The sequence below is a fragment of the Megachile rotundata genome, chromosome 9 (genome assembly GCF_050947335.1).
Source record: "Megachile rotundata isolate GNS110a chromosome 9, iyMegRotu1, whole genome shotgun sequence".
NCBI lineage: Eukaryota > Metazoa > Arthropoda > Insecta > Hymenoptera > Megachilidae > Megachile > Megachile rotundata.
In genome coordinates, this window is record NC_134991.1 from 7,759,548 (window position 1) to 7,775,366 (window position 15,819).

Genomic DNA, 15,819 nt, shown 5'->3' on the forward strand with positions numbered 1-15,819 from the left:
ACGAGAGAACGTAGTCTAGAAAGAAGGAGAAGGGAGGTTCTTCGTTCCTTTGGAGACCGTAATCATTGTATATTGGTAAGATCTCAGGAGATTCATTTTAATGGTACTGAGATATTGGCAATATAGCATTCACAGTATTTAAGTATATTGATCGTTAAAAATTGGGAATGTGAAATTTGAGAAATTATAGATTTGTAAGTCCACGGTATGGAGTTTTGGAAATTTTAATATCTGTGGACGTAGGATTTTGGAAATTTAAGGGATTTGGGAAAGTAGGGACTTGGAAAGCAATGAGTTTGGAAATTTGGGAATTAAAAATTTAGGAATGTAAGTGAGTAAGGATTTCGGAATCTTGTAAATTTGGAATCTAGGGAATTGGAAATCTTGAGAATTGGGAATCTAGAGAATTCCATGTCTAGGTTATTGGGAATCTAAGGAATTCGGCATCTAGAAAATTTGAAGTCTAGGAAATTTTTAGTCTAGAGATTCAGTGTCTAGGTAATTGGAAATCTGGGGAATTTCTAATCTAGGGAATTCGGTGTCTAAGTAATTGGAAATCTAGGGAATTTTGAATTATAGGGAATTGGGGTTCTGGGGAATTCGATGCCTAAGTAATTAAAAATCTAGGGAATTTTGAATCTATAGAATTCGGTGCTTAGATGAGTAGAAATCTAGGGAATTTTTAATCTACGGAATTGGGGATCTAGGGAATTCGGTGTCTAGGTAAGTAGGAATCTAGGGAATTTCGATTCTAGGGAATTCGGTGTCTAGGTAATTGGAAATTTAGGGAATTGAGAATCTAGAGAATTGGAGATCTAGGTAATTGAAAATCTAGAGAATTAGAAAACCTAGGGAAACGGGAATCTAAAAAATTAAAAATCTGGAAAATAGGGAGTGTAGAGAATTGAAAACTAAGAAATCGAAAATATAGGGAACTAAGAATCTAAAAAAGTGGAAATTTAAGATTTTGTAACTTTTGTAAATATAATCCGGAAATATAAAAAAATTGAAATCTGAATTTGAAATCCATAAAAAATTATGTCAACAATAATGCAAAGCGATATACGTGACAAACATGTTGCCACGCTTTGACCCGTAAAACCAAATCGATCCAGTTCAATCTGTTTTATCGCCCGAATCGCAATACGGAAATGGTTCGTTCGAAAAAACTGGCAAGGGATGAATGATTCCCGATCGTCTACAGACAGATTTTACTGTATTTGCGTCGGTTGATAAGAAAGCCAGGCAGTCATCTCGATGCAGCGTGCCTGCACTCCACGCTCGCACACGCTCAGCAGAAAGTGCATCGTGTGCTACCGGTGGCGCGCGCATACTCTTCCTGTTGTCATCTCTTTCTCGTTCCCTCCCCACATCTCTCGAGTCTCTCTGTTCATTCTTTACGATCCTCTGTTCTCTCTGTTACTCGTTCCTTCTGTTCGGTCGATCACCCTCCGCTCCAACCTCTTCGTCCGGTTCGAGCTTCTCTCTCGTTTTCCTCCGCGCTGTACGCGCGCGATCCCGATAGCGGTTCAGCTGATAGCTGACGTCGCGCCTTTTCTGTACCCCTTTCCCGCTTCTATTTTGCTCCTCCTTTTCCGCGACACCTAACACCCCAAATATTGCCGTCGCTATGGCTGTGTGAAATTGCGGGTGTCTTGTGCTTTTTTTGGTAGTTCAATTGATATCGAAATTTGGGTCTGCATGTACATGTATTGGTTCTGCATATATAGCCTTTATTAAATTAGATCGGTGCAAGGATTTGGAAATGTAAGTAATTCTACCACTCAATTATCTTTGATATTAAACCATACTTGCAGATTAAAGAATAAGAATGATGAGAATATCCAAAGTTTCACATAATCTATACTAACTGAATTTTTATTACGTGCAAACGTGTGCAACACGTAGCAATGCAACATGTAATACAACGCATGATAAGGCATCGTGTGCTGCTGCAACGCATAAACCATTATCAATAGTTCAACGAGTGCTAATACAATACGTGGTTCAATATGTGGCAATGCAATGATAATGCAACGCGTAGTAATGCAACATGTGATGCAACGGGTAGAATCATAGCGTGGAGGATTGCAACGCCTGATAATGCAACCCTTGGTAAGGTAATGCATGCAAATACTTGCGGCAATGCAACTCTTGATAACGTAACCCGTGCATCGCGCTAAAGTGCAATATGTGGAGTTACAATGATTGGCAATGCAACGCGTGGTAGTACAACGCGTGGTAATGCAATATGTCGAAGTGCAACGCGTGGTGGTGCAACCCGTGGTACTGCAACTCTTGCAAATGCAACGCCTGGTAGTGCATCGGGTAGTAGTACAACGCATGGTAAGACGATGCATCGAAATGCAACGCATTGCACTGCAATGCGTGGTAATGCAGCTCTATGTAATGCGGCACGTCGTAGATGCAACGCATAGTAATACAACGCGTGGTAGTGCAACCTGTGCTATTGTAACGCGTGGTACATGCAATGCGTGGTAGATACAACGCGTGGTAGATACAACGCATGGTAGATGCGACGCGTTGTAGATGCAACGCGTGGTATTGCAATGCGTGGTAGATACAACGCATGGTAGATGCGACGCGTTGTAGATGCAACGCGTGGTATTGCAATGCGTGGTAGATGCAACGCGTGGTAGATGCAACGCGACGTAGATGCAACGCGTAATATATGCAACTCGTGGTATTGCAACGCGTGGTAAATGCAACGCGTGGTATTGCAATGCGTGGTATTGCAATGCGTGGTATTGCAACGCGTGGTTTGCAACGCCTGGTAAATGCAACGCATGGTATTGCAACGCGCGGTAAATGCAACGCGTGGTAGATGCAACGCGCGGTATTGCAATGCGTGGTATTGCAATGCATGATAGATGTAAAGCGTGATAAATGCAACGCATGGTATTACAACGCGTGCTAAATGCAGCGCATGGTATAACAACGCGTGGTAAATGCAGCGCATGGTATTACAACGCGTGGTAAATGCAACGCGCAGTACTACGACGCGTTGTAGTGCAACCTGTGGTTTTGCAACGCATAGTAATTCAACGCATAATAGTACGACACGTGGTAGTGCAACCTGTGGTATTGCAACGCGTGGTGGTGCATCGCATGGTGGTACATCGCGTGATAATGCAATTCATTACAATTTAGTACAAAATCTTACATATTCCACGTTCCAAAAATGCACTGCAAAAACCCTCCATCTCTAATCCCAAATTACCATAAATTGACAATTTCGGTCTATGACCCTGTATCTACCCTTAATCTATCTATTGACCCTTTCTATCACTCTCCTAACCTATCGCCTACCACATGAATTTCCAATTCCGATCCCCGAATCGTCGTCGAAAGACAATTGACAATACCTCATTGAAAAACGAGACCCGTCCAAACCCGCGAATGAACTTGAGAAACTGGAGAACACGGAAGAAAAACGAAGACGTGTGCGATTCAGGTTCTAGCGGTTGTTGAACGCTCGCATGACGTAGTGTGTCGCGATTGTGTGCGGTCGCGCGCGCACACTCGCGAGTGTTTCGCGGTAGAGTGACGTCACTTGGATGGGTGGGTGCATCGGAGGAGCAGCGATAACGACGAAGAGGTCCGAGAGATGCAAAGAACTTCCGCGTTCTTCTTCGAATCAGAACGTGTCTTTGGAGTGTCGTCGAGCCACTTTAGACGAGACGCGAGCGAGCACGCGCTCGCGCTTCGATCTTCATTAAACTCGCTCTTCCGAACCGCGATCGGATCGATTCGAGTTCCACCGAGCGAGTCAATTAACCCGGATACACCGATCAATTCTGAGGATGATGTACGATCGAAATACCGGCGAATCGAATTTCGAGACTCGGCACGCGTCGCTTAGGGCGAGCTATCGATTACTGATCGATTCGGGGGAATTGCGAGTTAGACCGATTCACGATTGAGTCGGGAGTCAAATGTTTGAGTCTCAGACATAATACTGGCTCGAACGTAAAATTATAATTATTGATGAAACTTGATAAACTTTGACTCTCGCATATGATACTGGTTCGAACGTAAAATGATAATTATTGATGAAACTTGATAAACTTTGACTCTCGCATATGATACTGGTTCGAACGTAAAATGATAATTATTGATGAAACTTGATAAACTTTGACTCTCGCATATGATACTGGTTCGAACGTAAAATGATAATTATTGATGAAACTTGATAAACTTTGTCAGGAAATTTTCATCCTTAATTTAGTACTGAAATATCTTGATGTTCATGTAATTACTAAGTTTTTGATTGACGTTGATACCAATCGGTAGTCTGTAAACACGTTGTTTATTTCACGACTGTTTATTAGAAGAAGTGAAGCTAATATTGACATGCGAATGATAAGAATTTCGAGATAATGATACATGTGATATGATCTTTTTGCAGCCGTTAAATTCGGGCGCATGTCGAAGAAGCAGCGGGAGAAGGTCGAGGACGAAGTTAGGTTCCACAGGGCACAAATGAGAGCGGCCTCGGAGACGGCGCCCGATAGCAGTGTATTCGAACATCAGACCCCAAGCAGTTCGGATCAACACCACCCCTACAACGGCGGGTGAGAAATTCAAAAAATTTTTCTATTTTAAATACTTATTAAAATATTTCATATTTGGGAATATGGAGATCTGGGAGATTTAGATATGTGAATATGGGAAGAGAATATGGAGATGTAGATTATGGAGATATTAGATTAGGTAGGTTAGGGTTATAGGGATTGGAGTGTAGGGATCTGTGGATGAAGGAATGTGAACATATAAGAATCTAGGTACATATTAGGACATATAGGTGTGGATTGGGTTAGACATCAAAAGATATAGGAATATAAGGATTTAAAGATATAGAGACATGTGGAGATATAGAAATCTGAGGATATAGGGATGTAGAGATCTAGAAATGCAGGTATCTAAGAATGGAATGATGTAAAATTTAAAGGAACTAAAAATGTGGGGATATATAGAGAATAGATATCTACATATGTAGATCTACATATGTAGATCAGAAAATTTATGGGATTCTGGATAAAGGAATCTGGGGACATCCAGACATAGAGGGATACAAGGATATACAGATGTGGTTGAAAAAGATATAGCAATCTAGGGATCTAGAAATGCGAAAGTCTCTAATGATCTAAAATTTAAGAGCTCTAGAAATCTAGAGAGATAAAGACGTCAAAATCTAGAGATACAAAAATGAGGATATAGAAATCTGTAGACTTGTACTCAAGTGACATACTTAGAGATCTAATAATACAAAAATCTAGCGATTTAAAAATATAGAAATATCAGAATATTATAACACATTAATTTTCCTGAAAGGTTCAGAAAAATAACCAGATTCTGAATACTTATAAAACTATCACACTGAAGTACATTAGACTTTTTCTTTTCTTGCACGAAGGTCATATTTTTCTTCACAAGATATAAGAAAGTTGCGCAAAAATTGAAGTTTACTACAATTCTTTCAGTTTTTTAATTAATTTCAATTTCTTGAATTCACTGAAAACAAATAATTATCGAGGCAAATTTTAAAGGAAATTAACAGCGATCGAACAATTCCTATTGAAACTCGTGTGTCTCTTCAAATATGTACATTTTATCCCATCTAGTTTCTCTCCACACGTTAGTCACGGCTGATAATATTGAACCGCTAACAGCGCATTGTGTCACATAACAAAGGAGCGTCCATATATTTATTAAACTGTGAGATATCCGGATGACAAATGAAACGCCAACAAAACCATACGCAATTGAACGAAACGCTGCATTCGCGAACGGGCAACAACGGTGCAGGCAATCACGGTCAATTTGATACTTTAGATTAACGCGGAGCGTCGATTATTTTCAATTATTGATATTGTGTAGTTTGTAATGGCACAGTAGTACAAAGGTTTCTCGCTATGCTATAGGCTGATGTTTTCACGCGATTTACAATTAAAGAAAAATTTTGATAAGATAAGTAAATCAGATACCGTTCGTCTATTATAACTATATTTAACTGAACAATAGATAGGAACTTCTTATCGAAATATCGACAGATTCTTGCTCGAAATGATGAACATTCTTGCCGTAAATCCTGTAACAATATCGACAACAATAGTTAAAAGTTTCCATATATTACCTAGATTAACAATATTATCTAGGTAGTTAACGCACTTTCATAGTAGATCCTCTGGGTCTGTAAAAATATAGGTTCATGTTAATAATGAAATAGTTCAACAACATTGGGCTTTTAAGATACTGTAAAGAATCAGACTAGATTTAATTATTAATCTTTTTATATACAGAATGTTTCAAAAAGAGGATATTTTACCGATTGTACTAAGAACATCACTGTTATTGAGTATACTCAGTATTGAACTATAGAGAATCACCTTAACTCTCATTAAATTAATATTTTTTAACAAGTTGTTTACACATAAGTATATTTTTTGGAACACCCGGTATAAAATTATAATGCAAATTGTAATGTATACAATTTTTAACAAATCATCCGATATCTCTCATATGTGGACATATTCAGTATTGAACTATAGAGAATCACCTCAACTCTCATTAAATTAATATTTTTTAACAAGTTGTTTTCACATAAGTATATTTTTTGGAACACCCGGTATAAAATTATAATGCAAATTGTAATGTATACAATTTTTAACAAATCATCCGATATCTCTCATATATGGACATATTCAGTATTGAACTATAGAGAATCACCTCAACTCTCATTAAATTAATATTTTTTAACAAGTTGTTTACGCATAAGTATATTTTTTGGAACACCCGGTATAAAATTATAATGCAAATTGTAATGTATACAATTTTTAACAAATCATCCGATATCTCTCATATGTGGACATATTCAGTATTGAACTATAGAGAATCACCTCAACTCTCATTAAATTAACATTTTTTAACAAGTTGTTTACACATAAGTATATTTTTTGGAACATCCGATATAAAATTACAATGTATAAAATTTTTAACAAAATCCTCCGATATCTCTCATATGTGGATGCATTCGATATATCCACATATGTATGCGGAGTGTTCTGATGGATATTTTACTGTGTTCACGTAGGTACCCGTATGGCGGTAGTGAATACGCTTCTCCCGGTCCCGGCACGGGTGGGTCGGGTTATTACAATCATCAAGCGATGACAAACTACGAGCTTAGCGCCGATTATGTCGACAGCACGACGACCTACGACCCACGACCGACGCAAACGCAGGTCGCGGACACTGTCGCCCCTGATACGCCCTCCGCTGTCACCGCGACTGGGGTTTTGCCCAGCGTGGTCACCACCGGTGAGTGCTCTTTTTTTAACATTATCTCGTTCTATTTCCTTCGTATTCTTTCGGATTACCGACGAGCTTGCTTCTCCCTTCCTTCTACCTCTGTCAAACTAAACTGTGTGCTAAATTCGTACTAACTAAGTTTTATTATTTAGTAACATCGTTTAATATTCATCGAAAAATTCATGCTTTCCAAGTTTAATATTACTTGCTTTTGAAGTTATGTACAATTGATACCCTATTGGGGAACTGAAGAATAGATTATAAATTTTGACTCTTTGAAGAAAGATTCAGGAACAAAAAATTCATGTTAATGAAAAAATTCATATTAGAAAAAAATGTTGATTAATGATTCATGTTAAAAAGTCCAATTTGAAATTAGGAATAGATTGAATATTTTTTTGTAGATGTGTGTTGGAATTGTTAAAGTCAACTTCAAATTATTAAAGTTATAAAATTTTCTTCTTTATAGAAATATTTTATTTTACAACTTCAATTTGAAATTGTTAAAGTTAATTTTAAATTATTAAAGTTATAAAATGTCCTTCTTTATAGAAAAATGTTATTTTACAACTTCAATGTATCTGTCTATAAACAGAAATTGATATTCTTCCAATGGTACAGTAACTACTAAAGCATCACATATACCATGCAAGAGATCGGAAATTGAGTGATATGAGAACATTTCCTGCAAGATTATAATACAAAGCACTTGAGTGAATCGCAATGTGCAACATATCTATTACTCAGAGATCAAAAGTGGGATTTCAGAGACAGATGTGTTGATATCTCGAGATGAAGCAGAAATAAATTCGTTCCACTTGATATTCCGCCCTCTTAGGATGTTATATCATCGTTTTAACAGTCCCATATCTTCGAGCTTGCTTTCAGTCTGTCTATTCCGTGAGAGTTCTCTGCTTTATTCATTTATAAAATCCTCTTCTCGTAAATATTAACAAGATTAGTCTTGATACTTGCGGAGGTAACAATTTTTGGTACAAAGCGTTGCGTTAGGAAGCTTGAGGTTATGAAGGTTGAACAGATGTTTTAAAAAAATTGTTTCACTATCAGAAACGAAATTTTGGGTGTTTAATAAATTTGGTGGAGATTTGGAAATTTGGGGATTTGGAAATTTGGAGATTTGGAAATGTAGAGATTTTTGAGGTGTCGGGTTGGGTATATAGGGATTTGGGAAGTTAGAAATTTGGGAAGATAGAAATTTGGGAATTTAGAGATGTGGGAAGTTGCGGATTTGGAAATTTAGAAATTTGGGAGTTTGGGTATTTGGAAATATAGAAGTTTGGAAATTTAGAGATTTGGAGATGTAAGAATTTGGAAATTTAGAGATTTAGGAAATTAGGTATTTGGAAATTTAGAGATTTGGAAGTTTAGGAATTTGGAAATTTAGAAATTTGGGAGTTCAGGTATTTGGGAATATAGAAATTTGGGTATTTAGAGATTTGGAGATGGAAAATTAGGAATTTGAAAATTTAGAGATTTGGGGGTTTAGGAATTTGGAAATTTAGGGACTTAGGGATTTAGGTATTAGGAAATTTAGAGATTTGGGGGTTTAGGTATTTGGAAATATAGTAATTTAGGTATTTAGAGATTTGCAATTGTAAGGATTTGAAAATTTAAAGATTTGGAAATTTAGTGATTTGAGAATTTAAAAATTTAGAAATTGATTAATATAGAGATTTAAAAATTTGATTCAGTAATCTAACAGTTTAGAAATTTCTAAATTCACAAATTTAAACATTCAAAAAATTTAAGTATTTAAAAAAGTGAAATCTCCAAAGTGTCATTTCAAAACTATGGAATCCTCAGTTGTTCAAAAATAAAAAATTTCAGAAACATAAAATCATCAAACTTCCAAACTTCCAAATCATATATAAACTGCATATCTATGCCCTCTCTGGATTATCTAAACCCATAACAACATCACGTAATCGTATAAAACTCGTGACAAAATAACGCGTATCCATAAAAAAAAAATGCAAGTTACACGAGTGAATAGTGACTAGATCGAACGCGATACAAAGCTACTCGACCGGCAGACGAAGCTGAATCTCAGCCAAGTCGAGAGTTTATAGTTCCATTGAAGTTTATTGTTAGCGAAAGAGCGGTAACAAGATGTCAATCGATGAACAACCAGCGCCAAGTAGTACTGGTCCCTTTCAGTAGCACGCGGCTGATACAATTACCGTGTTTATCACTGCCAGTTCACTGCACGCCGGCTTCTGGTGAATAATATTGATATTGTAGCTCGAAGTAACGCAACAGTCATAAAGATACGATTGAATTGTCGTTCAGGAACCGTGACGGTGTTGCAGCAAACGTTTCTACAAACGAGAACGACTTCGTGTAAATCGTTTGTTGCTGTGCAACTTCCATTGACGCACGCTTGATTACTTTGCTGCAAAAAATTGTTACACCGTGAGATATCTGAAGTGACTCGTGATTCATTAACACCTTCGCTATCACACTGAATATGACGTTACACGATGTATTATGTACGTTAGTACAATACGTGACTTTTCGATTGTTACTGCATTAGGGAGCTGATTCTTTTGATTTTCAATTGTCGAGACTTTGTGAAAAATTTGTAATTTTTGACAAGGTCTCTGTTTGAAATTCTGGTAAAGAATTTACTTTTGTCAGGACGATATTAATTGGTAATCTATCGTTAATAAATTTCAGTTTAAAATAAAATTATTTTCGTTAGGTAAGAATGAAAGTAGGACATCTATAAGTAGAACTAACTTAATTTTTATTAGAACGTTCTCTACGAAATTCCTTATAGATTGAATTAAATGAATAATATTATAGTGGACTATTACCGAATTAGGCTAATTACGTCATATTAGATAACAGAATTAAAATGGTATAATGTATAGATGAGACTTGTTAGAATTGTAGATAATATTTGACGTTTTGATTTGGTAATAAACGTGTTAAAACGTTTCTTACCATACACAGCTAATTTTCACTGTGACAGCTAATTTGTATTCATCCTTGATAATCCTGCAATAATTGAAATCTAAACTATTGAATTAATTTCCATTTTTGCGTCTTTTATTTACTAACACAATTGTATGTGTTTTAATTTTTCAAAACTAGTAAAACTAGTAAAAAATGTCAGTGGTTCTTAACTTTTTTGATGTCGTAGAAGACTTTTGATCGGAAGAAATAAATATGGAATACTGGTAGATCGAATTTTTGGAACTGGGACTTGGAGATTTTGGAATTTTAGAATTTTGGGGTTTGGAACTTAGAGTTTGGAATTATTAAATTTGATATCATTAAATTATTAAAATTTGTGACTTTACAATTGATGGCTTTGAAACAAAAATTTTTGAATTTTGGAACACTTGAATTTCATGCCTCCATGATTTAAAATTTTTTTCATCTCAGAACCGTAAAAAGTAGTGCATCATAATTGCAAATAAATAAATGTGCAAAGACGACCATTTTCAAAATTAAATGCCTATCCATAAAAGTCCAAAACCAAGTCCAAAAATATAAGCATACCTAAATTGCATAACAGCATACCTAGATTACGTAACCACAAAAAAGAAAATAGTTATCAAAACAAGCAATCATTCTATGTAAGCTACAATCGAAAAACTTCAAAATCTCGTTCGAATCACCTTCACTCATATCGACCATATTAAATCGATTGCATCAAATTCACGAAACACCCCAGTTAAGAACCACTGTCGCACCCTTCGATCATCCATCAAACCCGCTATCTCACCTGACCAAACATCCTCTGAATGCTCGTTCCGCGAACAGCAGAAAAAAGACCACCCCAAGTCCCACGAGAGCAACCCCAAAGAAAAAACGAGACAACAAATACCGAATGAACTTTGACTTTTGGCGTATCCAGGGAAGTCGCTGTCTGCCTCGACGACTGGAAGCAGCACGGGGGGTAGTGGTGGTGGTAGTAACGGCGGTGGAGGCGGTGGAGGCGGTGGTGGCGGTGGTAGCGGTGGTGGATCCGGTGGTGGTGGTGGTGGTGGTGGATCGGGCGGTGGAGGGAGCGGTTCTGGCACCGGCGGTGGTGCAACCGCCGGTGGAGGCGGCGGTGGTGGTGGTGGTGGCGGTGCCGGTTCCCTGAGCGGGGGTGGAATCGTTGCTGTGAAGCAAGAGACCACCGTCGAACTCGCCAGCTTGGGCCACGGCTCGTACACGATGGTCGACTCGACGACCTTTCTGAGCGGTCAGCAACAGAGGGTCAGCAATCCATCCGAGGACGACGAAGTGCCGAGTCTGCCCAGTATGTCCCATGCGAGATGTGAGGTTACGTTTGTGTCCCTTTGCATGGGCATGCGTCGCGCTCAGTTTTATTTTCCTTTTCTTATTAGTCATTTTTTTCATCGATTCCGTCTCTTTTTTGTTTTTCTTGCTGCCGTTTCTTGTTCGTGTGCCGCAGACGCGAGGGAGTACGTTCTCCTCGTTGAGTGCGAAGGGGCGTGGACCAGGGCGTGATAGATTTTTCGTGTGTGCACGTTCGATTATTTGTGTTTGCGATGGTTTGCTCGACGTGACGTTCGAGGGGAACCGTTCGTTAGCGTTTATCAACGCGGTTTGATGTTAATGGACGGTGATAATCTGTCGTTAGGCGCGGGTGGTTACTCCAAGTAATGAACGAGACCGTTTTCTTTTATAGTCGGGATTTTTAAGGAGTTGTATAAGGAATTTTAAAATATGTGATACGTAACCAAAAGATTCTAGAATATGTCGAAGTTTTATACCTTTGCTTTCGGAATTTGGAATTTTTGGGAAAGATTACAGTGTTTATTGATAATTTAATTCGTTCGTTCACTGATAATTTCTATTATTCATTGATCTCTTGAAAGGGTATTAATTTCATTAATCTTAATAAAGTGTTAATTTTATTGATTTTCGTTCATTCGTCCAAATTCATTAGTCCCTGTTAATTCATTCATCAGTTTCACTAATCTGGCTTAATTTATTCATCAAATTCGTTGTTAAATAAATCCATACCATTAACTCGTAAAGTCAAGCATATTTTTTCTTTTAACTCTCGAATTTTCACTAAAATCGAGCAATATTAAAGTAGTTAATTTTATCAATAATCAAACGAACGAATGTTATAAATCAATAAATATCAAGAATCTCATAAACCTTCTTACTCAAATTCATCTAAACTTTCGTTAAAACGAGAAATGATGAAAATTAACGCAGCTACGATATTCGAACCCTATATCTAGTGACAGCAAAGGTAAGAGTAATCGAGAATGACTAACTGTAGTTTATAAGAGAAATTGAATGAAAGGGCCTGAATTTCTGGATGCTGATTCCCGGCGTTGAAGCAAAGGGTCGTTTAAAGTTCCCCGCCTTGAGCGGCGAAGTCGAATGGCTCCGGTAACTATAGCGATAATGTAGTTTGAAACTACGGTAATTATTGAAATTTGCGACGAACTACGATCAACGGCCTCGACGGTCCACATTGGCCCGCGTAAACTTAACCTGGAAAACGTGTTCTCCTCTTACGAATCGTTACGTATTTACAAGAAAGAAACAGTAATTGCTAACTGCAGTTTTTCTCTTTGACGTTCTGTATTTGTCATACGTGTTATATGTGCTAAAAATCTGTCAGTCTCTGTGTTCATTGTCAGTTTCTGCGTTCGTTGTTAATGACACGTGTGTGTAGCCACATTGTAAATTAGAAAATAGTGATTGTGTTTTCTTTTATTTTTCTATAAAACGTGTCGTCGATGACAATCGTGGAAGAATAAAATTTCAACCCGAACATCCTGATGGATTTTCGTAGATCCGGCACAGATCAGCGAGTTGCTCTCGAAAACGATAGCGGATGCACACGCAAGAACGTGTCTGCTGTCGACGGAACAGATCCAGGAGTCCTTCCGGAAGCCGCACGACCTCTCCAGATTGATCTACTACAAGAATATGGCGCACGAGCAACTGTGGCTCGAATGTGCCCAAAAACTAACCACCGTTATCCAGCAGATCATTGAGTTCGCCAAGATGGTTCCTGGATTCATGAAGCTCTCGCAGGACGATCAAATTGTTCTATTAAAGGCTGGTAAGTGTCACTATCTGACAATCGATCGTACTTTAATCCTTTGCGATCGTATCTTTTAGTCATTGCATCCCCACATGGGGACACTTTGCAAGACATTTTAACACATTCGCTGCTGGTAGACAGTTTAGAGTTTCTTTATTCTGAAGCACTTTTGATTCTATATGTATATGGAGTGTTGAATGGAAAATTATGATGTTATAGGAGATGTAAGAAGGCTTATGTATCAGGTGTTTTATTTTGAAAAATAGATAATTACAGTAGATTTCCATTAGATTGCTATCTGAGGAAGTAAGGATATACTTATAGCAACGTAGGGATGTAAGGACTTAAGGATCTATCAACATAGAGATCTAGGGATGTAAGGATCTAGGGACGTAGAGATTTAAGGACGTAGGTATCTAGGGATGTGGGGATCTAGGGAGATATAGGAATCTATAAAAGTAGAAATCATGGAACATCGCTATCTGGAGACGTAGTGATCTAGGGATGAAGGGATCTAGGGATGAAGGGATCTAGGGATGAAGGGATCTAGGGATGAAGGGATCTAGGGATGAAGGGATCTAGGGATGAAGGGATCTAGGGATGAAGGGATCTAGGGATGAAGGGATCTAGGGATGAAGGGATCTAGGGATGAAGGGATCTAGGGATGAAGGGATCTAGGGATGAAGGGATCTAGGGATGAAGGGATCTAGGGATGAAGGGATCTAGGGATGAAGGGATCTAGGGATGAAGGGATCTAGGGATGAAGGGATCTAGGGATGAAGGGATCTAGGGATGAAGGGATCTAGGGATGAAGGGATCTAGGGATGAAGGGATCTAGGGATGAAGGGATCTAGGGATGAAGGGATCTAGGGATGAAGGGATCTAGGGATGAAGGGATCTAGGGATGAAGGGATCTAGGGATGAAGGGATCTAGGGATGAAGGGATCTAGGGATGAAGGGATCTAGGGATGAAGGGATCTAGGGATGAAGGGATCTAGGGATGAAAGGATCTAGGGATGAAGGGATCTAGGGACGCAGAGATCTAGGGATGAAGGGATCTAGGGACGCAGAGATCTAGGGATGAAGGGATCTAGGGACGCAGAGATCTAGGGATGAAGGGATCTAGGAATGAAGGGATCTAGGGACGTAGAGACCTAGAGACGTAAGGATCTAGGAACCTAGAGATTCATCAATGTAGAAATCTAGAAATATTGGTATCTAGAAATGTTGAGATCTAAAAATATAAAAATCTAAGAATGTATAAATATCCATTTCAATGAATTTAACAATGAATTTTAATACTAAATTCATTAGTAATATAAATAATGAAATATAATTATTCTACTCTTACAATGTATGCACTTTTGTCTCCTCGTGTTTTGTCTTTACACGAAATGGTAGATTTAATAGAAGGTGAATCAACCGCTGTAACGCGTTGACCACTATCAGCGGAACACAGGAATATAGATTCGTAAAAGTTGGCGGAATGTCGGTGATAATGGCGCAGTTTCGTAAACAGGAATTATGCAAAAGTAAATTTTAGTTACCCGTTTACGAGGCTGGTGTAAACATTGCCGGAGCTAAATAAATACTCGCACAATCGCATGTCTTATCACGGAGGAAAAAACAAACTGTGACATGCGGACAGATAAAGCTTTAATTACTTGTACGCAACCATTCAACACTCTTGATAGACATTTCAGCCACTTTTGTGGCTGTCAAAATTACAATGAGAAGTATCATATCATTGTACATTTACAAGAAACTAAGTTTCAATTCGAAGACTAGAAAGAAATTAATATTATTCCAAATGCAATTGATATTACACACTCGTGGATTAAAAATTTATTGAATATTAACTTTCTTTTACTAGCTTGAATACGTAACGTTTCATCTAAATTTTCTCATTTTATTTCTATTGTCATGTACAATATTTTTGTTTACCGTATTATATTAATTTTATTTTGAGAATAACTTCATTTAAATTTCGAGTTTATAAAACATAGGAGAAATGTGAATGAAGTGTTAGAAAAAATCTTGACTTAATGAAACGCGCAAGCCTCATTTGTGTCAAATTTAATGAAAGCTTTTTATACAACATTTGTCTCCATACTCAGGGTATATGAAAGTCGAAACTACTAATATTTTTTACGATGCTTTTAGGTTCCTTCGAGTTGGCTGTGCTACGTATGAGCAGGTACCTCGATCTCCAGCAAAATTGTGTCCTCTACGGTGAGACCATGTTGCCACAGGATGCGTTTTACACGACGGACACGGCGGAAATGAAGCTCGTTTCTTGCGTGTTCGAGCTGGCCAGGAGTATTGCCGAATTGAAGCTTACGGAAACAGAGCTGGCTCTTTACAGCGCAGCGGTTCTTCTCAGTCCTGGTTAGTTTCCTCACATTTATTAATCAAATCTTCTTTTGGACCTTAAA

At 38.0% G+C, this 15,819-nt stretch overlaps 1 protein-coding gene across 12 annotated transcripts in view; it reads left to right on the plus strand.

Moving 5' to 3' along the window:
- Positions 1-15,819, plus strand: part of Hr3 (nuclear hormone receptor 3 ROR-beta) — a 212,373-nt gene that overhangs the window by 184,637 nt on the left and 11,917 nt on the right. For 10 of the 12 annotated variants that reach the window (XR_013039409.1, XR_013039408.1, XM_076535826.1 and 7 more), the window contains 5 exons: positions 4,430-4,595; positions 7,115-7,341; positions 11,219-11,626; positions 13,130-13,402; positions 15,548-15,772. Coding sequence is in view for 10 of the 12 variants with exons in the window: in XM_076535826.1 (XP_076391941.1) it covers positions 4,430-4,595; positions 7,115-7,341; positions 11,219-11,626; positions 13,130-13,402; positions 15,548-15,772 (1,299 nt within the window). In the remaining 2 variants the exon portion in view is untranslated. The remainder of the gene's footprint in view (positions 1-4,429; positions 4,596-7,114; positions 7,342-11,218; positions 11,627-13,129; positions 13,403-15,547; positions 15,773-15,819) is intronic. The other 2 variants (XM_076535819.1, XM_076535827.1) reach the window with 2 other exon arrangements.